A 22,587-nucleotide genomic window follows, 5' to 3' on the forward strand; every position below is an offset into this window, starting at 1 on the left:
ATCCGATTCTGGAAATTGGAATAGGTCCGTAATGTGAAATGTGACGTGCGTGCAAAATTCGAGGTCAATCAGACGTGATTCGATAGGTTTCGGCATCGGTTATGGAAGTTGAAGTTTCAATGATCATAGATTTTGATTTGAGGTGCGATTCGTCGTTTTGATGTGGTTATGCGTGATTTGAGGCCTCAAGTAAGTCCGTGTTATGTTATTGGACTTGTTAGTATATTCGGATGGGGTCCCGAGTGGCCCAGATGAGTTTAGGACGAGGTTCAGATCATTTTCACTTCATGTGCAATGCTGGAGGCTGCTGGTTCTGGTAGGATCGCACCTGCGGTTGGTTTGTGCAGGTGCAATGGCCACAGAAGCGACAAAGGGGTCATAGATGTGAGAATAGTGGTGGGTGAGGATGGCCGCAAAAGCGGAGATTTGGGCGCATATGCGATGCCGGAGGTGCGGCAGCTCGACCGCAGGTGCGGAGTTGGAGGGTGTCAGCAGAGGTCGCAGGTGCGATGGGATTTACGCACCTACGATGGCGCAGATACGGGGCAGGGAGTTGCAAAAGCGGAATGGTGAGGAAGCCGAGCAGCGCAGGTCCAAGGTGTTTCCGCAAAATCGGTGGTCGCAGGTGCGACGAATGTTCCGCAAATGCGGATATGCTGGGCAAAATGTTATATACCAGGGTTCGCGATTTTGGCTTCATTTTTACATTTTCAAGCTCGGATTGAGGCGATGTTTGGAGCAATTTTCACCATATGAATTGGGGTAAGTGTTCTCTACTCGGTTTTGGTTATATTCCATGAATCTATCTTCGATTCTAGCTTTTGGTTAATGAATTTTAAAGATGAAATTGGGGGTTTTGGCCTAAAGTTTCATAATATGATTTTTTGAGTTTTGAACATCGAATTGGAGTCGGATTTGAGTGAAACTAGTATAGTTGGACTCGTAATTGAATGGGTTGTCGAATTTTGTGAGTTTTATTGGTTTCCGAGGCGTGGGCACGGGTGTGATGTTTGGCCGGTTTTGGATTTTGATTGAGGAATCTATCTTTATCATTTGGAATTGTTTCTGTGGGCTGTATTTGATGCATTTGAATTGCTTTTGGCTAGTTTTGAGCCGTTCGGAGGTCTCTATGCACGTGATGGCATCTTTAGGCATCGCTTGGCTTGCACGGTGTTGGAATTGGCTTGTTCGAGGTAAGTAACTCTTCTAATCTAGGAGCTGAGGGTATAAAACCCCGAAATACGTGTTATGTGATTTGTGTTGAGGTGACGCACATGCTAGGTGACGGGCGTGCACCATGTGAATTGGGACTCTGTTGTTTCCATGGCACTGTATAGTGGTCCTACTTTGTGAATGTCCGTGTTTAGACCATGTGATAAAGTAATTGAGATGTCAATCATGCTAGATACCATGTTTAGGCTTTATAACGATAATGCTAGGACCAATAATGGTCGTTTCTTGCTATTATTTTACTCATTTCATTGATATTTCGTACTCAGTCATATTCATGCATTCATATCATATATCAGTCTTAGTTATTTATTGATACATCATATCATTGTTGTCGGGCTAGTTTCACGGCATTGTGAGCCCATGAGTGAGACTGGAGAGTGAAGACTGAGTGAGGCCGAGGGCCTGAGTGAGATTGATATTTTTGAATCGGGCTGCACGTCGCAGCATGTTATATTGCTATTTTGGGATCAAGCTGCAAGCTGCAGCATGTTATATTGATATTTTGGGATCGGGCTGTACGACGCAGCATGTTATATGGATTACATTTTATGGGATCGGGCTGCACGCCGCAGCGATATAACGCTTGGACTGAAAGGAGCCCCTCCGGAATCTGCACACCCCTAGTGAGCGTAGTCGACTTTAAATATAGATCGAGATGCACGCCGCAACGGGTATTGTACATTGCTGAGTGAGTGAGTGTGATGAGCATTGAGCATAGTGAGAGATAATGCGAGACAAGGAGATTCAGTACACTGAGAGTGTGAGTACATGAGCATATCATTGAGATGCATTGCATTTGACATGCGTACTTGAGATACATGCATAGAGATGCATTTCCTTCTGCTACCCAGTGTTAGTGACATTTATAATTTTACCTGTATCTTGACATGTAGGCATAGGGACGTACTTTCCTCATGCTATCTGAAAATGAAACATCTTACTTATTATTGAAAGAAGTTTTGGGAAAAATCCCAGTTTTCAAACTTACTCGTATTTTGGCATTTTCGGTAAAAGATTTTGGTTTTCACTGAGATACTTGAAAAGAAATGTCTATTTTTCTAGAAATGTGAACGAACTGAGCATTTTATTTCTGAGATACCTCTTTTATTACTTGTACTATGTTGTTATGAACTATTGTGGAATATTGGTGTTGGACCCGACCTTCGTGTTAGCTCGTCACTATTTTCAACTTAAGGTTAGGTTTGTTACTTATTGAGTACATGGGGTCGGTTGTACTCATACTACACTTCTGCACCTTACGTACAAATGTTGGCTTCTGATGTCGCTGTGATCGATGTGAGCTGGATTGAAGATGTACCTGCGTCCCAGTTGTAGTTGTCTCTTGTTCGTGGTAGCTTTAGGTCTATGTAACTCTATCTACGTACTTTTCAAACAGACGATGTATTTATTTCATTTCAGCTTTGTAAATTCTATTCTTAGAAGCTCATGATTTGTACTACCAGTTCTTGGGGAATGTATAAGATTCAGATAATTTTCTTGATTAATGGTCATGTTATATATTATTGAAATTGGATAATTATTAGTTGGCTTACATAGCGGGTTGGGTTAGGTGCCAGCACGACTAGTGGATTTTGGGTTGTGACATGTTCCATGTAGATTTCTTCCTCCAAATCTCCATTTAAGAAGGCCGTCTTAATGTCCATTTGTTGAAGTTCAAGACCATAAACCACAACTAATGCTACTAGTGTTCGTATGGACGTAATTCTTGTAACCGAAGAGTAAGTATCAAAATATTCAAGACCTTCTCATTGTCTATACTCTTTGACCACAAGTCTTGCCTTATATTTATCAATAGTGCCATCATCTTTCATTTTCCTCTTAAAAATCCATTTAGAACCCAACGGTTTATTTTCAGGAGGAAGATCAACTAATTCCCATGTATGGTTATTCAATATGGATTCTATTTCAGTATTGACTGTCTCTTTCAAAAATAATGATTCCGAAGAAGATATAACTTCTTTAAATGTTCGAGGTTCATTTTCCAATAAGAGAGCCACAAAATATGGTCCAAATGATGTAGATGTTCTTTTACGTTTACTACGTCCTGGATCCTCCTGATTAGACTTACTTTCTTTTGTTTCTTCCTGACGTTGTTTAGATCCTTCACCAATCGACTCACATTCCTTTTTATACGGATATGTATTATTGAAGAACTCAGCATTATCTGATTTTATAACTGTATTATTATAAATGTCGGGATTTTCTGATTTATGAACCAGAAATCGATATGCTTTACTATTGGTCGCATATCCTATGAAAACACAATCAACGGTTTTCGGTCCTATCTTTACCCTTTTGGGTTAGGAACTTGTACTTTTGCCAAACACCCCATACTTTAAGATAATTCAAGTTGGGCTTCCTTCCTTTCTATTTTTCATATGGAATGGATTGCTTTTTGCTATGGGTACTCGATTTAGTATCCGGTTAGATGTAAGAATGACTTCCCCCCCCCACAAGTTTTGTTGCAAACCAAAACTTATCAACAAGGCATTCATCATCTCCTTTAATGAACGATTCTTTCTTTCCGCAATCCCATTGGATTGAGGCGTGTAAGGGGCCATTGTTTAATGAATAATTTCATATTCTAAACATATTTCTTCAAAAGGAGATTCGTATTCACCACCCTATCACTTCTTATCATTTTGATTTTCTTATTAAGTTGCGTTTCAACTTTATTTTTGTATTGCTTGAATGTATCTATTTCTTCATCTTTACTATTAAGTAAGTAAACATAGCAATATCGAGTACTATCGTCAATAAAAGTTATGAAATACTTCTTTCCACCGCGAGATGGTATTAACTTCATGTCGCAAATATCAGTGTGAATTAAGTATAAAGGATTTGAATTCCTTTCAACCGACTTATAAAAATATTTAACATACTTAGATTCCACACATATTTGACATTTTGATTTGTTGCATTCAAACTTAGGCATTACTTCCAAATTAATCATTTTCGCAAGGTTTTATAATTGACATGTCCCAAACATATATGCCATAAATCATTTGACTCAAGTAAGTAAGAAGAAGCTAAAATTTTATTATTCTCAACGACCATTACATTCAGTTTGAAAAGGCCCTCAATGAGGTAACCTTTTCCTACAAACATCTCATTCTTACTTATTACAACCTTATCAGATACAAAATGCACTTAAACCCGTTCTTGACGAGAAGTGCAGTAGAGACTAAGTTCTTCCTAATTTCAGGAACATGAAGGACATTGTTCAGAGTCACCACCTTGGCAGAAGTCATTTTCAGAAATATCTTGCCACATTCTTTAATCTTGGCCATTGCAGAATTTCCCATAGAAAGCGTCTCTTCGGGTCCAACGGGAGTATAAGTAGAAAACGCTTCTCTAACAGCACAAACATAGCGAGTGGCTCCAGAATCAATCCACCATTCTTTAGGTTTTCCCACCAGGTTGCATTCAGAAAGCATAGCACACAAGTCATCATTATCCTCGTGCTTTTCAACCATGTTTATTAACCCTTATTCTTGTCTTTCCTTGGAGCACAACAATTTGTAGATTTGTGTCCTTCTTTCCCACAGTTGTAGCAATTTCCTTTGAACCGCTTCTTGCTTGGGTTGCTTTTTGGTCCAGAAGGCTTCTTTATCTTTCTATTATTTTGTCGAGCACCCTCTGCAATGTTTTCTCCCATTATTGTTGAGTTTCCACGACCTTTCTTTTCAGCAACTTTGTTGTCCTCTTCGATCCTCAATCGAACAATGAGATCTTCGAGCGACATCTCCTTGCATTTGTGTTTCAAGTAATTTTTGAAGTTCTTCCACAAAGAAGGGAACTTCTCAATCATCGCTACAACTTGGAATGCTTCATTGATGACAAGACCTTCAACGAAAATTCTATTAGTAATAATAATATAATTAATACTTTCAACATAAGTATTAATTCGACTTATACCTTTAGCAAGGAGATCGCGAATAATCACTTGCAATTCCTGGACTTGGGTAACAACAGACTTAGTATCTACCATTTTGTAGTCCAAATGTTTGCGGCAACAAATTTCTCAACCCGATATTCTCAGTTTTGTATTTCTTTTCAAGAGCAATCCACAGTTCTTTTGACGTCTCCACATTACTATAGACGTTATACAGATCATCCTCCAACTTGCAAAGAATATAATTCTTGCAAGAAAAATCAGAATGCTTCCATGCCTCAGTCACGAGAAAACGTTCATTGTCTGGAGTTTCATCAGGCCGAACAGGAACATCTTTCTTAATGAACTTCTGTAGACTTAAAGTAGTCAAGTAAAAGAACATCTTCTGCTGCCACCGCTTGAAATCAATTCCAGAAACTTTTTTGAGCTTTTCTGCCTGTGCCGGTTGACGAGCGCAAAACACACACTTAAATTGTGCTCGCTAGTCAAAGATAGTAGAGTATAATATCGTGTCCACATGGATTCGATTTAAATAGTATTCTCATAGTTTCTAGCTTGATTTCTATCCAGGAGAATCAACAGTTGAGATTTAAATGATTAATAATAAAATTTAACTATGAATCTAAAATCTACAACTATTGACTAGTGACTATCAAAACTAGGAAGAAACAATTAAGGTTATCAGTGGAAGACGATATGGTTTTGACAAAATAAGTGCAAGATAATTGTTTGGGATCTAACTCTAGATAATTCACTTCCAATGTTCAAGTGAATCTCTTAAATTCACTCTATTATTAAACTCACGAGATGAACAAATTTAAGCACAGTGAAGATATGCAAGAATTCATAGTGGATCGGTCTTTAGCAAAACCTCTTTCGATTATTCTCCTAACTAGATTTAATCAATGATTCAACTAGCCTCTTTCGATTACTTAGAAGAATCTATGAACTCAAACAACAATATAATGTAAAGATATCATAAGTTATGCCTCTTTCGATTGCAAGAACAAGTGAATATAAATGCAACAATTAAATCTTCCAAAAACGATTTAAATACATAAAAATAGAGTTATAACCCACAAACAATCATCAATACACCAAATCCATCAAAACCCAAAAGGATCTACTCCATAGACATGGAGAAGCTCTTCACAAAAGTAACTAAAGTATAGGAAAACATAAATTCAATCCAACCCCGGATCTTGAGTGAGGAAGGAATGATGAAATCCTTGTGCTTGTGTTCTTCTAACTCCTCCTTAGCCTCCTTAGCCACCTTAGGTCGAAAATGTGTCAAAAGTGCTGAAAATGGTGTTTTCCGTGTGTTTAAGCCATTCCCCAATAATCCCCGAACGAAATTACCCTTTTTAGCGGAATTGGGAAGTCACTCTAACATTTTTGGGCTACCACGGCATGCATGTAGGAAATTCCAGAACGTTCCAAAATATGAGTTTTTAAATTTTTGACATCCACACTTGGTTTTCGACCCCCGAATGTGATCCCGACTTAATTGCTTGGGCTTCTACTCAGACTTCAAAGCTCCAAATAGCTCGAATTAACTTCACAACATCTACATAACTCAGAATCACTCCTACAAGGCAGAAAACACACAATAAGTGCAAAAACACTACCAATTAAAGCGCAACACAAGTAAAGTGTAGTGAATTACAGTGTAATAAGCAACTAAAACACGTGATTATAGCCTACTATCAACACCCCACACTTAAACCATTGCTTGTCCTCCAACAATCAAACTAGACTTCATATAGACACGACCTTTTTAAATAACTCTCCTAACTCATCACTCAAAGTATAGTCAAACAGAATAAGCACAATACCGTAACATGCTCGCCTCAAGAGTTGACTCAACAGCACCACACATTTTTCACAGCATGCTCACTTACTCTAACATAGAGGCCAATGACATTACCTTTCCTTCATGAATCAAGTGCCCTCACATAACAATAGAGAGTAGTTCCACACACAATAAAATTTAAGAACAATTAGGAACTCAAGATAGGAAGAATTCGCTCACTCTCAGAAATAATATTCATGTGCCACAAAAGATGTACTATAAGCTTGCTCATAATGTACTACTCTACTAATTGAGCTCATACAGTCAAGGATCAAGTAGGACTTTATTTGGTTATAATGTAAGCTGTGGGATGAGTAGGATATATTTGATATAAACGTGACTACACCTCTCTAAGCACTTTAATACATACAATTTAACCATTTAAAACTCCATACTTATGTCAAACCATAACTCCACCTTCACGTCAATATATGTCAACTCCCTACTTCTTTACGCACAATTACATCAATCAAGGAATCTTTTTTAACCATCCAACTATTTTTTTCATTTTCTTTTTCAATTCAAGTGGCTCTTATTTTTAATAAAACAGTGCACCTTTCTCCTTATTTAAATAGTTCCACTCAAAATCCAAACTAATACCCCACACTTTAACTTTTACAAAGTTCATAATAATTTCAAGTGTTCGTGAGAGGTAAGAAGGTTCAAATAGATGGTCAATTGAAATAATTGGGCAAGGCTTGTAATATGGTTGCCAAAGAAATAGGATTACAGTCTCAAAGGGGTCAACTAGGATACATAACAATTAGGTGGATAACAACATATAACTGGCTCAATAAAGAAACTCCTATATTACTTCCAAGACTGAATAAAACTACTATTTCGCTTTGCAAACACACGGGGCAAGTTCTAGACATCAAATGCAATGCACAGAATACACGAAACCTCACACACACATGGCACATAACTTACTCAGGATCGGACTCATCGAGATACTCTAGTCAAAGCAGTTAAGCAAAGTTAAGATCATACAATTTAAGGTACTTATACAAGAGTCAAAAATTGAGCATAAGCGTCACAACTAAAGCACTTACTATTCTCAAGGCATAATAAAGTCAAGAGATATTGCTTTCATTTAAAATCACAGCACCAGATGTCCTACTCCTAAAAACAACTAACTACACCTGGTTCAAACAACACCCTTGGAAAAGAACCGCGACACAAAGAAAAACCAACGGGAAATTATTATACTACCTAAAGAAAAGAATATTTTTTTTATTCGACATTAAAAATTTCAATCAAAAGAAATGAAAACACACACAAAAAACAAACAAAAAAATAGTTATTTACATATTTACATCCCCACCCCACACTTTAAATTGTGGCATGTCCCCATGACATACAAATAAAAAGCAAGAGGTAAAGAAAACTCCCCTGGACTTTTTCCGTTTCCTAGAACTTGTGAACTCAACCCCTAATTCTGAATTAATTTTTTATTTTCGCTCCTCGGGATTCTTTATGGAGCTCATCAGATCAAAGTCCTTTAAGGATATTTGTAAGACCCACTCTTTTCTTTCTTTCTTGGCCTCATTTTGGGCGGTGGATTGTTCTTGTAGGATTATCCTCAACTTATTTCTGCATTCATTCACAAGATCAATCCCTACATATTCCTGTAAATCTTCAAAAATAAAATCCACATGATCAAGGTTAGAATAAGAAAATAAAGAAGAAAGGTCATGTGAGTATTCCTCTGGTATGTCCAATACCATTTGTTCCTCATTATCTTTTACTAAAAATTTTAAATGTGGATAGGTGGATGGGGATTGGAACTCTTCTTTTATTGATGCACAATCAACCAAAGCCTCTCTTCAATCATCTCAGTTGTAAAAGAGTCCTCTTGCAGAGTGAAAAGTTCTCTTTGTAGGTGTTCATCATCTCGGGTAGGCTCATTCTCACAGGGAATCTCCTCCATATATTCATTATCACAATGCAATTACCTTTCTGAAAGTGTACTTATTAGTTGATTCACTTGCATTATTAGGTTGTTAGTGGCTTCATCATCATGTGTAAATCTCTCTTCCACCTTATTAATGACCTTATACATAAACTCTTCTAAACTAACATTCTGCGCTTGAAGTGGTAGTCACACTTCGCTTGCATTCCAGTCATAATAAGGGTATTCATCCCAACCAGAGTCAGAATTGTGCCCATATAAATCCTCATACCTATACGGACTAGAGACAAAGTGAGAATGTTCAAAAAGATGAACCATAGGAAGAATATCTACCTGCTTGACAATCAACCCATAGATGATTTCCACTGCATTTAAAACACATAGCACACCGCTGATAATATTCAGTTGCTAACTCTTCAACTGTTTTCTCAGGTTAGTTGTACTCCATCTTCACATCTTTTAGAGTTCAATATCAATAATATGCTCTTCAAGATTTCTTCAACAAAAGAAATCTTGAAGAGAAGTTCAACAAACAAAAATAAAAATAAAAGAAAAAAATAGAAGCTAATTCCTGAATTAGCACTACAAAATATTTCAAATACTATTGATATCCAATCCCCGGTAACGACGCCAAAATTTGACGAGCGCAAAACACACACACTTAAATTGTGCTAGCTAGTCAAAGATAATATAGTATAATATCGTGTCCACATGGATTGGATTTAAATAGTATTTTCATAGTTTCTAGCTTGATTGCTATCCAGGAGAATCAGCAGTTGATATTTATATGATTAATAATAAAATTCAACTAAGAATCTAAAATATACAACTATTGACAAGTGATTATCGAAACACGAAAGAAGCAAATAAGGTTATCAGTGAAAGAGGATAGGGTTTTGACAAAATAAGCGCAAGATAATTGTTTGGGATCTAACTCTAGATAATTCATTTCCAATGTTCAAGTGATTCTCTCAAATTCACTCTGTTATTAGTTCAAACGTTCAGCAAAAACTCCTCTCTTGATTAAGTCTTAAACTCACGAGATGAACTAATTTAAGCACTGTGAAGATATGCAAGAATGCGTAGTGGATCGGTCTTTAAGAAAATCTCTTTCAATTAGTCTCCTAACTAGATTTAATCAATGATTCAACTAGCCTCTTTCGATTACTTAGATGAATCTATGAACTCAACCAACAATATAATGCAAAGATATCACAAGTTATGCCTTTTTTAGTTACAAGAACAAGTGAATATAGATGCAATAATTAAATCTTCCAAAAATGATTCAAATACATAAAAATAGAGTTATAATCCACAAACAATCATCAATACACCAAATCCATCAAAACCCAAAAGGATCTACTCTATAGATATGGAGAAGTTCTTCACAAATATAACTAAAGTATAGAAAAACATAAATTCAATCTAAACCTGGATCTTGAGTAAGGAAGGAATGATGAAATCTTTGTGCTTGTGTTCTTCCAACTCCTCCTTAGCCTCCTTACGTCGAAAATGTGTGAAAAGTATCGAAAATGGTGATTTCCCGTGTATTTAAGCCATTCCCCAATAATCCCCGGACGAAATTACCATTTTTAGCGGAATTGGAAAGTCACTCTTAACATTTTTGGTCTACCGCGATGCGCATGTAGGAAATTCCAGAATGTGCCAAAATATGATTCCTGGCCACTTTTTGCACTAGCGCCCCGCCGTGCGGTAGTGCAAATTGTGGCCAGAAATGGGTTTTTCAAATTTTTGACATCCAGACTTGGTTTTCGACCCCTGAACGTGATCCCAACTTAATTACTTAGGATTCTACTCAGACTTCAAAGCTCTAAATAGCTCGAATTAACTCCACAACTCCTACATAACTCGAAAATACTCCTATAAGGCATAAAACACACAATAAGTGCAAAAACACTACCAATTAAAGCTTAACATAAGTAAAGTACAGTGATTTAGAGTATAATAAGCGACTAAAATACGAGATTATAGCCTACCATCACCGATGCCAATGCCAGTGTTGTTCGGCTTGTCGATGTATTGGCAGTCACCATAGGAACAACCTTGTTTCCATTCTTAGTCGTCATTTCTGTAAAAGAATGACATAAACCGAACGTTTAATATATGACGAAGTTTTTATATCTTCAAATCGAATAAAACTGGAGTAGAAAATCACATAGATTTTAATCTCCAATGGAGTAGAAAATCGCTAGGATTTTAATCTCCAAATAACAGATAGTAAACCAAAACAGAATATACGTTAAAGTAAACAAATGGAGTAGAAAATCATAAAGGCTTTAATCTCCAAAAAGGGAGTAGAAAACCACACAGGTTTTAGTCTCCAGAACAGTATGTATAACACAAATACAATATATAAAATTAAGTTCCTTAAGCTTGTTAGAATACTGTATTTGTAAAATAATTATGGAGAAGGAAAAATAACGTATAAACATAAATGTAGAAGAAATAGAATTTAATTTGAGCCCAATGAATTCACAGTGTTTCCTTAAGGAACTTAATCCCCTCCTAGTACTCGAGGTTATGGAGTATTTCCTCCTAGGATAGAACGGATTACACACTGGTGTAGCGGCACTTCAAATCCAGTGTTTCAACGAACATAAATGGCGGCAGCAAATCACACTTACGTTATTTGTTTCGTAAGAAAACAATGCAGAAAGGAAGATGAGAATTCAGAAATATATGTAAGGAAAATCTGAGGGAATGGTCTGCTATTTATAGCCAACATGTTGAGTTTAAACGAAGAGGTGCAACTCTTCAGAATGTCTGTTATGACTGTTCATGTAAAATGGCCATTATATAAATGGCTATTTACGCAAAATAATATGGGAAATCAAAACACGGAGGAAAATTAATTTATCATTATAAAACGATTAATTTGGATTAAAATAATATTACGTTAATTTTAATATTAATAAATAAATTTGGTCCAAAATATTAATCAATCAATCATTTGACCGAAGCCGAAGCCGAGCGACGACGACGACGGCGCGAGGCTTGACATCTTCTTAACTCTTTAAGAGCTAGAAGAAGAGCAATTGTATACATACCCATCGAAAGTCTTTTCCTCCTCCAATATGGGACACTATCCCTTTGTGAAGGAGTGAAAATAAAATTTTTATTTTTTCCTCCATTTCCATTCACCCTCTTTTAAGTTAAACTAAGCTTAAAAGCTAACAACAGCTCATGTTACATCAAAATCTAACGATGAGAAAATAAAGTGGGTGGGGGGGAGGGGTTTCAAAAAGTAATGCATCTGGATGGTGGTGAAGGTGTAGCTGTTTGCCATATTTTGCCAGAGCATCTGCCATGCCATTACCCTCCCTGAAGGTGTGGTGGAGCTTGGACACTTGTAATTCAAGTAGCATCGACCTGCAACCATGTAAAATAGTTAAGTATTTTCTGTTCCCTAATGGTAGAAGTGAAATTAATACATGTGAAACGGTTTCCACTATCAAATGTTGATAATTATGAGTAATAACAATGCGTAGATTATGGAAGAGAGCGACGATTTCTTCATGCAAGGCGTCCTTGTGATGCAAGTATTTTGTATATCCATGAAGCCAAGCACCAGTGGAGTCTCGAAATACTCCATCTTATCCTCCTGTCGAACTGATGTTGTCGAAGGCGCCATCTATATTTAGTTTAATGTGTGATGGGGGCGGAGCTTTCCACTTGATAGGAATAAGTGTACGAGGTGATCTAGTGGGGATGGAAGTGAGAAAATATTGTTCTGTGGCAAAGTTTATGATGATACACGGGTTTATGGGCTTGAAGGAGCAGTGAAAATAATTGTGATTTCGAGTAAGCCATAATTGCCAAAGTATTAGTGGGGTGAGTATATGTGTGAGTAGAATGAGTTGAGTGTTGATCTTTATGTGTGTAGTGATGGTACATTTAGTGCGTATCCATGTGGGAAAATCCACTGTTGGTGGAGAGATGTGGAAGTATTTCCAAATTTGTATAGTAGGTTTGCATATTTCATTAACAGTATCATTACCGCTAATGAGATAACTTCAATTTCGACACATTTAAGGTAAGATTTTTTAAGAGAAAAAAAAAAGATGTGAGGGATGTTTTCAGTGTGGTAATTGCATAGTGAGCAGGTCATGGACTGGGTGATCCGCCGTTTGTAGAGGGTGTAGGAGGTGGGTAGTGAGTTGTGCATAACAAGCGAGAGAAAATGTTTGATTTTAGGTAAAGTCGGTATTTTCCATATTTAGGTGTGTGGGAATATTGGTGGTGTGGATGTGTTAGGTGATATAATTGAAAAAGTGGAGGCGGTGGTAAACTCACCATGTGGTATGACATTCCAGTAAGGGGTGTCGTGTGTAGCCGGAGGAGGGCAAATGAATGTATGGTTGATTAAGTAGACGATAGCGGGCGGCAGTTCGATGGCAAGGTTTTCAAGAGCCCAAGAGTGGTTCCTATATAATAATATGATTCAAGGAAAGAGATGCGTCTGTGGGTAGGAGTGGACCATGGATAAGTTGACGGAGAGATAAGTTGGGTGTGATTCAGTGGTCGTGCCATAGATTGATACTTCGGTCATTAACAATGTTCCAACTAATTCCTTTGCGACATAGGTTTGCTACTTTCATTAGGTTTTTCCAAATATAAGTGTCCTTGGTACTACCCGTGTTAGAGTAGGTATTTTGATATTGATTAATAAGGAAGCCTATTTATTATGTAAGAGAGGATTTGTTGAGTTGTAGGAGGTACAGTTGCTGAGAAGGATAATTTAAACTTATTAAAATTGATTCGGAGCCCGAATTTGATACTCGGCTGGTGGAAGATGTTATTGATGGTGTGTGCATTGTGAGTATCCGCTTTAGCGAATAATACTAGATCATCTGCAAATAGTAGACGAGAGAGGGGTGCAGCAGTGCGGGAGAGTAAACAAACTTGATATACATGTATAGTAAACAAATGCCTGTAGGAGAAATATTGACCTAAGAAAACAAAGGATGCTACGCTATTACTAAAAAAAAAAGGCTACATGGTTTTAATCAATCATTTCATAAAGTAAACTTCACGCTAATAAGGAACTAGCGATACAAATCTTGAATACAAATACATATCTAAAGTGTTATCATAATAATCACTAAAAAAAACTCAGCTAAACTCAAAACAATAGAAAAATATCAACCGACAATCTTTCTTCGGAATTATCTGAACAGGTCGATCCTCCTATCCCGTTTATTTTAGCAACTGACCCTAAGATCTCCGTAGTAGTATGTAGCAACATATGAACTCTTCAGAATACTGGAGAACCAATTGGTGAAGTGACCAAATAAGGAAAGTTGTTCCAATTAAACTTGTTATCTTCAAAATCCCCTGAGCAGCTTCCCATAAAATTATCCACTTGTATTCCACTAAAATTATTTGCTGAATTTTGTATATATTCAAGATCAAATAGCTCTGAGAACTCTTGCATAAAACTTGGAAGGTCTGTTTGGACATCTTTTGTTGGACAAGGATTTTCCAAACAAGTGATTGTACACAAAGGAAGATTTTGGTCATCAACTTTTGTAATACTTGGTACATTGTTCACGAACAAATTCCCCGAGGAATTTAACGTTGATGGTATCGATGATTCGAGGTTTTTGTTAGCAAAACCATCAAGAAGAATAGATCGAATGTCATTTGTTGTTGGTAATTTTGTGCTTGCTCTTTGCCATGCTTTTAATATGTCAAGACAAGGAAGTTGATAATAAGGTTGCGAAACGACGTAATTATTGTTTTTGTTGTTGTTGCGAGTGCTATTGAAGAGGTATTTAGAGTGATCTTTTGATCTACGAACAAGTCTTGCTTCTGCTTCAAGTCTTGCACTCTCCCATTCAGCCATATGACTAAGGTTTGCAACATACTTAGATTGATCATTTGAGCTACCATTAATGTTGTTTGTGATTTTTGGCTTGTGAGTCATTGGATCAATGCCCATTTTTGTTAATCTCTTCTTCAAACGTGAGTTCCAATAGTTTTTTATCTCGTTGTCTGTTCTGCTAGGTAAGTAAGCTGCTATTGCTGACCATCTGAATAACAAAGAGAGTAATTAACCATGTTAATGTTGCACAAATTAATCACATATTATGTAAATTGGACAGAGAGAGTATCTAATTAGGCAATCTAACATTTGGATAGTCTAGGCTGAATTCTATGTACATTTATGACTTTGTACATGTGCGTAGTAAATAGATAGTACTAATATCTGACGTTGTCAGTTCTTTCTGTGGTAGACAAAGATATATAGCTTCTATTGTTGAGTAATCTACTCCATCAAAAACTAAATAATGAGTTAATAATAGATGTTAATTATGATTATTATAACGAAGTTGCTGAAGATATATATATATATATATATATATATATATAATGTGTTCTCTTTTACTTCCTCCGGTCCATAATAAGTGACTTTTTGATCTTTGTCACACTCCTTAAGAAAATACTATTTTCTAGAAAAAAATATATTTTGATTAAATTACTCTTAATTAAAATTTATATATTGTTCACATATTGGGATATGTAAATAAAGGGCAAATTCGAAAAATTAAAATTCATTCATTCTTGATTATGTAAAAGGATATTTATTTTGAATCAAAATAATAATGCCAAAAAGTTACTTATGGACGGAGAATTACTGTTTAAATTTTTTCATTGGTTTGGTCCATGAAAAAAGGAGCATTAACCCTATTAGTTGCATCATGCCTATTGGTTGCATAGTAAAAGAGAAGAAAACAGTGACTATGGGAAAGAATGTGACAAAGGCAAAGGTAACTAACAATTTATGACCCCAACCTAATGGCAGAAAATAATGAGTTCTATCATTTGCTGTCATTTTTTTAATTTACTGTCCTTCAATAAATTATTACCTGTTTCCAAGAAGAGCATGAAGCTGAATTATAGTTCTTTCTTCTTGTAAACTGAACTTTCCTCTCTTGATATCTGGCCTTAGATAATTGATCCATCTAAGCCTACAACTCTTCCCACACCTCTGCAGATCTAAAAAGGGAAAAAGGTCAAAATTATATATGCTAGCAATCCAAAAGATAATTAAGTAAATAAAGTGTACTATCTAACAGCTTAAACTCTTAGACGAAATGATCACGCAATTCAACTCTTGGTGATCACACATTATAAAATAATATAAAACAATTACATGTTTGTTCAATATAATGTCTGATCACACAATTTAAAATATTAGGAGAATTAACATAATAGTCCCACCCAACCATTGGCGGAGCTAGTCAGGATTTTCATTAAGAGGTGTCAAAATATATAAATGTACGATATATGGATAATCTAAAAATAGCGGTAGACATATAATCTACGCATAATCTATGTATGATATATGGATGTATAACCATGTATATATAGTCAGTATATAATTTATGTATGCTAGCTAGAAAAAATAAATAGTAAATCTAACCGGCTATTTGTGTAAATAATAGTTACTAATATTATTACCAGCTTTAGCAGGCAAAGCACGCCAGCTACCACAACCATGTTCCTCAATGCAAGACAAGAGTTTTCGGTCTTCTTCTGGTGTCCATGGCCCTTTCTTCAAACCTTGTTTATCACAGCACTTGGACCTTCCCATTTTAACACTAAGTTAACACAGAGAAAATCAAGAAAGTCTATTATTCTGTCTTTCTTTATGTGGAAATGAGAGAATATGGTATATGGAAATGCCAGTTTGAGAGTATATATAGGCAAATGATATAGGCCAATGAACAAATAATAAGTAGTGTGATCAGACAGGTAGCTGCAATGTAAAATAAATGTTAAAAGAGGGTATAAATGTGAAGCTTTAATTACAATATTGGAATTTTTCAGGCAGTTATTTTGAGAAAATGAGATTGAACTGCCTGATTCTCTAGTTGGCGGTCCACCAATGAAAATCATCCCAACCGTTCAACAAAATTGCTATCCTATAGCTTCTTCTTTTCCGGGATTGTTACACATAGAGCCGGCCAAATTTAATATTTACTTTCTCTAACCAGTATGTATAGATTATACATTAATTATACATAATTATACATATATTATCACGATCCAAAATCCGACTAGTTGTGATGACACCTAACCCAATCCGTTAGGTAAGCCAATTAACTACAATCCAATTTAATTAGGATTATCGAGGAAAATAAATGATAAAATAACTGAACCTTTCTACTTTTTCCAAGGACTGGTAGTACTGTCACGCCCCAAAACCCAGGAGCGCGACCGGTGCTCAACCAAGTGAACCCGACCGAGCAAGCCTGTTAGATTCCTTCTACCCAAACTCATTCATGAATAAAGGGAATATATATGTTTTCCTTAATTAAACAATAAAGTGGTCATGTCTGCAATTACCAATTTCTTACCATAAGTTTCACCATTTTTAAAGTCTCAAATGGACAAGTAATACAACCACAACATAGCATAGTTTGTCTTTCCCAGCACCAATACACAACCCACGCTATGTCTACGGAGCCTCTATAGGTAAAAAAGAGTACAATGATAATGCCAGCAACAAGGCCTCGGCTATACCTCAAACCGAATACACAAAGTACAAAAGATTCATGACCCCGGAATGAAGTGGGGCTCACCAAGTCAGCTGAGAAGAAGGTGCACTGCTATCACTGATCAATGTCTCATGCTGTGGAACCACCTGCATCCATTTAAAGATGCAGCGCCCCCGGCAAAAGGGACGTTAGTACCGTCGAATAATACTAGTATGAAAACTAAACACCAGTTTAAGAATTTAGAAATACAAGATAATTATGATGAACCAGTGCGGCAATAGAATAATATAAATAACTGTCTCAACCATAGAAAGCTTATTAAAAGCTATCAACGACATTTATAGGATTTAAAATGAGATCCTATATAACCATCTTCACACAAAGCGGCCCCGCCGCCTCACCCGATGTATGCAGGTGGAGGTGTACGTACAATACCACAACTCTAATCAAGCGGCCCTGCCGCCTCACCTTAATGTATGCGGGTGGATGTATAACCACAGTACTAAGAACCTACACAAAGAGGCTATGCCGCCTCACCCCAATGTATGCAGGTGGAAATGCATCAACGATACCAATACCAACACAAAGCGGCTATGCTGCCTCACCCCAATGTATGCGGGTGGTGGTGCCACAACAATACCAAAACCATACACAAAGCGGTCGTACCACCTCACCCCAATGTAAGCGGGTGGAGGTGCAGTCCCACAATATCATAATCCCTACACAAAGCGGTCATACCGCCTCACCCCAATATATATGCGGGTGGAGGTGTATCACAATCACAATCTCTATACCATAATCCCCACACAAAGAGGTCATGCCGCCTCACCCCAATGTATGCGGGTGGAGGTATATCACAGTCACAATCTCTACACAACTTGGCATAATACCTTTCACACAAACCACGACTAGAAATTATAACATGTGGATACGTAATCCATAGTTTGGGACACATCCTCAATTTATAATGCAATATGATAAGAGCATTTGAAATACAAATTGAACATATATCTTCATCACAAAACTTATCGGAATACTCCATTTATAATCAACATCTCGGAACTTACAAGGATATTGAGACTTCCAATTCTTAAAGAAGAGTTTAGCCAACATACCTCAATTAAGCTTCCTTAAACTTTAAAATGTTTCCGAATTCTTAGCAACTTCAATCTATTTTAGAAATATAACAAATTGAAACACAATTAGGAAGATGATCATGTTTCTAGCTCATTTGAGCATTTTATCAAACACAAGGTGTGCATAAGGTTTCAAGGTCCCTTTTATGGAGGATTCCATCATCCCACAACCCAATCTTTACCATGCTTAGTTCAACAATCTTCCTACACCCCTTGATATCACATGCATGTAAAATAATAAACTCTCATGCCCAAACATTATCTTGCTAATTACCCATTTTTAGATAATTTCGAAATTAGGGTTTAGGGTGTAGAATCTTACCTCTAGGATGAAGACCTAGTGAGCTTGCCTTCTTAATCTTCCAAAACTTGAGCAGGAATTGAAGAACAAATATTGGAGAACACCTTCTCACTCTAGGGCACCCTCTCTCACTCTAAAATGTCAGATAATAGCTCAAAAATGACCCAAAGAATGTATTTAACGAAATAGGGTCGGGTTTTAAAAACCCAAAAATAAAGCTCCGGAACAAGGTATGCGATCGCATAACCGATATGCTGACCGCATATCGGTCGCATAGTTGGTTACAAAATAGCCAAAAAAATTATCTGTGTATGCGGTCACTATGCGATCCGCATAACCGTTATGCGGTCGCATAATGCACCGCATAACCGTTATGCGGTTGCATAATGCACCGCATAACAGTTATGCGGTCGCATAGTCAACGACATAATTGCTTCCAATTGGTCCAATTAACTGCCTCACTATGCCGCCATTATGCGGTCCGCAGAGTGATTCTGCGGTCACATAATGGACCGCATAAATACACTTTTTCGCCAAACATTTTTCTTTACTTTCCGGTGCATTATTCAACCCAAAATGTCCGAGCCGCGGCAAGCACGCTCGCCGTGAAGAATTTCTACAATCCTCAAACACGTAAGCCTAGTCCGACACCATGAAATATTATTTTCTTTGCAAATTTTACCGGGCTTACCACTTAAGTACTTCGAAATTTTTTGGGGTGTTACATTCTCCCCCGCTTAGGATCATTCATCCTCGAATGAGGGTAAAAATCTGTCATTAACATCTTATTTAACTTAATTTGTTTTATACCACAAACTAGCAGCCCCAAATTTGACTAACTCCCTAAATTTCTAAAAATTTCGCTAGAGTTTCCCTTGTAATTAGGCCTATCCACATGTCATAGAGCCCCAGAAACATATCCTAACAGCATATACATAATCCAACAACGTAACATAATACAAAACAAGACCAACTGTGGCCTCACAAGCAGTTATATTACCAGAACGGAACACCCTCAACACCAGATGTACAAGTGATACATATTTCATAGGAATATCCCTTAGCATTTTCATAAGGCACAACTCATAATTACATGGTTATTCAAATAAATAAGGATACTTTTTCTTCATTTCTTCTTCGGCCTCCCAATTAGCCTCTTCAACCTGTTGGTTTCGCCATAACACTTTCAAGGATGCAATTTCTTTGTTTCTCAACTTTCGGACTTGCCGATCAATAATAGAAACTGGAATCTCTTCATAAGTCAATTCTTTATTTACCTCAATAGTCTCAACCGGAACAATGATTGTCGGGTCTCCAACTACTTTCTTTAACATAGACATATGAAACACCGAGTGTACTAATGACATCTCAGGTGGTAGCTCAAGCTTGTATGCTACCTCACCGATGCTCCGAATGATTTTGTACGATCCGACATACCTCGGACTCAATTTCCCTTTCTTACCAAATCACATTACACCCTTCATGGGGGAAGCTTTCAAAAATACCCAATCATCTTCCTTGAATTCTAAATCTCTTCGACAAACATCCGAATAGGATTTCTGACTACTCTGAGCAGCCTTCAACCGCTCCTTAATGATTTTAACTTTTTCCATAGCCTGATGCACGAGGTCCGGCCCTATTAACTCTGCTTCCCTAATTTCGAACCACCCAATGGGAGATCTATATCTCCTACCATATAAAGCCTCAAACGGTGCCATTTGAATGCTAGCATGATAAATATTGTTATATGCAAATTCTATGAGTGATAAATGATCATCCCAGCTACCTTTGAAGTCTATAACACAAGCGTGCAACATATCCTCAAGCGTCTGAATAGTCCGCTCTGCCTGCGCGTCAGTCTGCGGGTGAAAGTTGTACTAAGATTCACTTGAGTACCCAACCCTTGCTGAAATGTCTTCCAAAAATTAGCAGTGAATTGTGCCCCCCGATCAGAAATGATGGAAACTGGGGTGCCATGCAACCTGACTATTTCTTTGATATACAACTAAGCATACTGCTCCACTGTGTCTATAGACTTAGCCGGCAAAAAGTATGCTGATTTCGTGAGTCGATCTACATTCACCCAAATTGAGTCAAACTTGCACGGAGTGCACGGTAATCTTACCACAAAGTCCATATTAATCATTTTCCATTTCCACATTGGAATTTCTATGTTCTGTGCCAACCCACCGGGCCTTTGGTGTTCGGCCTTCCCTTGCTGACAGTTCGGACATCTTGCTACAAAGTCCGCCACATTCCTCTTCATATCATTTCACGAATAGACTTCCTTAAGATCATGATACATTTTTGTAGAACCTGGGTGCACAGAATACCTAGAAGTGTGAGCTTCAGTCAAAATTCTTTCACGGAGACCATCCACATTTGGAACATAGAGTCACCCTTGGTACCTTAGTGTACCATCATCCATGCCAAGAGAAAAGTCCATGGTCTTATGTTTATGAATCCCCTCTTTCAACTGCACCAACAATGGATCGTTGTATTGCTTCTCTTTGACTTCCACAACAAGCGATGATTCAGCCCTATTTTACACAATTACCCCTCCTTCACTAGAGTCCGCAAGACGAACTCCCAAACTAGCCAATCGGTGAACTTCCTTGGCTAATAGCTTCTTGATATGCCTCCAAGTGAGCCAAACTACCCATAGATTTCCGGCTAAGAGCATCTGCCACCACATTAGCCTTCCCAGGATGGTATAAAATATCAATGTCATAATCCTTGAGTAATTCAAGCCATCTTCTCTGCCTCAGATTCGATTCCTTATGTTTGAAAATATATTGAAGGCTCTTATGGTCCGTGAATATATCTACATGGACCCCATATAAATAATGACGCCAAATTTCAATGCAAATACCACCGTCGTAAGTTCTAAATCATGTGTTGGATAGTTATTTTCATGATTCTTTAGTTGCCTAGAAGCATAAGCTATCACCTTCCAATGTTGCATTAAAATACATCCAAGCCCGATTCTTGAAGCATCACAATATACCACAAATCCATCTATACCCTCTGGTAGAGTCAGCACCGGCGTGGTAGTCAATCATGCTTTCAATTCCTGGAAACTCGTTTCACAAGCATCTGACCATTGGAACTTAATTGCCTTCTGCGTCAGTTTAGTCAATGGAGAGGCAAGAGTAGAAAACACCTCCATAAACTTTCTGTAATATCCAGCTAAGCCTAAGAAACTGCGAATCTCTGTTGGAGTTGTAGGCCTCAGCCAATTCTTCACCGCTGAAATTTTCTGAGGATCAACCTTAATTCCCTCACTAGAAACTACATGACCCAAGAATATGACTGATTCAAGCCAAAATTCACACTTTGGAAATTTGCATATAACTGGTGCTAATGTATGGTTTGCAGAACTACACTGAGATGATCGGCATGGTCTTCTCGACATCGTGAATATACAAGAATATCGTCAATAAATACTATCACAAAAGAGTTGAGGAATGGCTTGAAAATGCGCTTCATAAAATCCATGAAGGCTGCTGGGGCATTTGTTAGCCCAAAAGACATCACCAGAAATTCAAAATGCCCATACCGGGTTCTAAAAGCTGTTTTTGGAATATCCCGCTCCCTGATCTTCAATTGGTGATACCTGGATCTTAAATCAATCTTGGAGAAGTACCTGGCACCTTGAAATTGATCAAACAAATCATCTATCCTTGGCAGTGGGTACTTATTCTTGACTGTG

At 37.3% G+C, this 22,587-nt stretch overlaps 2 protein-coding genes across 2 annotated transcripts; both read right to left on the reverse strand.

Moving 5' to 3' along the window:
• Nucleotides 1-4,735: 4,735 nt before the first annotated feature.
• Nucleotides 4,736-5,531, reverse strand: LOC138900243 (uncharacterized). The gene is made up of 2 exons (XM_070186962.1): nucleotides 5,243-5,531; nucleotides 4,736-5,100 (listed from the first exon to the last, which is right to left on the reverse strand). Exons 1-2 carry the CDS (start codon nucleotides 5,529-5,531, stop codon nucleotides 4,736-4,738), a joined length of 654 nt encoding a protein of 217 aa, XP_070043063.1.
• Nucleotides 5,532-13,931: 8,400 nt separating this feature from the next.
• LOC104093060 (transcription factor MYB106-like) lies at nucleotides 13,932-16,625 on the reverse strand. The gene is made up of 3 exons (XM_070187722.1): nucleotides 16,399-16,625; nucleotides 15,804-15,933; nucleotides 13,932-14,966 (listed from the first exon to the last, which is right to left on the reverse strand). Exons 1-3 carry the CDS (start codon nucleotides 16,529-16,531, stop codon nucleotides 14,189-14,191), a joined length of 1,041 nt encoding a protein of 346 aa, XP_070043823.1. The 5' UTR covers nucleotides 16,532-16,625; the 3' UTR covers nucleotides 13,932-14,188.
• Nucleotides 16,626-22,587: the final 5,962 nt, after the last annotated feature.

Source organism: Nicotiana tomentosiformis, chromosome 10 (assembly GCF_000390325.3).
Source record: "Nicotiana tomentosiformis chromosome 10, ASM39032v3, whole genome shotgun sequence".
Classification (NCBI taxonomy): Eukaryota; Viridiplantae; Streptophyta; class Magnoliopsida; order Solanales; family Solanaceae; genus Nicotiana; species Nicotiana tomentosiformis.

Excerpts from the sequence above, each read along its gene's own strand:
- LOC138900243 (XM_070186962.1), bottom strand. The coding sequence starts at position 5,531 with ATGTTCTTTTACTTGACTACTTTAAGTCTACAGAAGTTCATTAAGAAA. Across the intron at positions 5,101-5,242 it reads AACATTTGGACTACAAAATG|GTCTTGTCATCAATGAAGCA; the intron begins GTAGATACTAAG and ends TTTTCGTTGAAG.
- LOC104093060 (XM_070187722.1), bottom strand. The coding sequence starts at position 16,531 with ATGGGAAGGTCCAAGTGCTGTGATAAACAAGGTTTGAAGAAAGGGCCA. Across the intron at positions 15,934-16,398 it reads TGCTTTGCCTGCTAAAGCTG|ATCTGCAGAGGTGTGGGAAG; the intron begins GTAATAATATTA and ends TTCCCTTTTTAG. Across the intron at positions 14,967-15,803 it reads CATGCTCTTCTTGGAAACAG|ATGGTCAGCAATAGCAGCTT; the intron begins GTAATAATTTAT and ends TTTGTTATTCAG.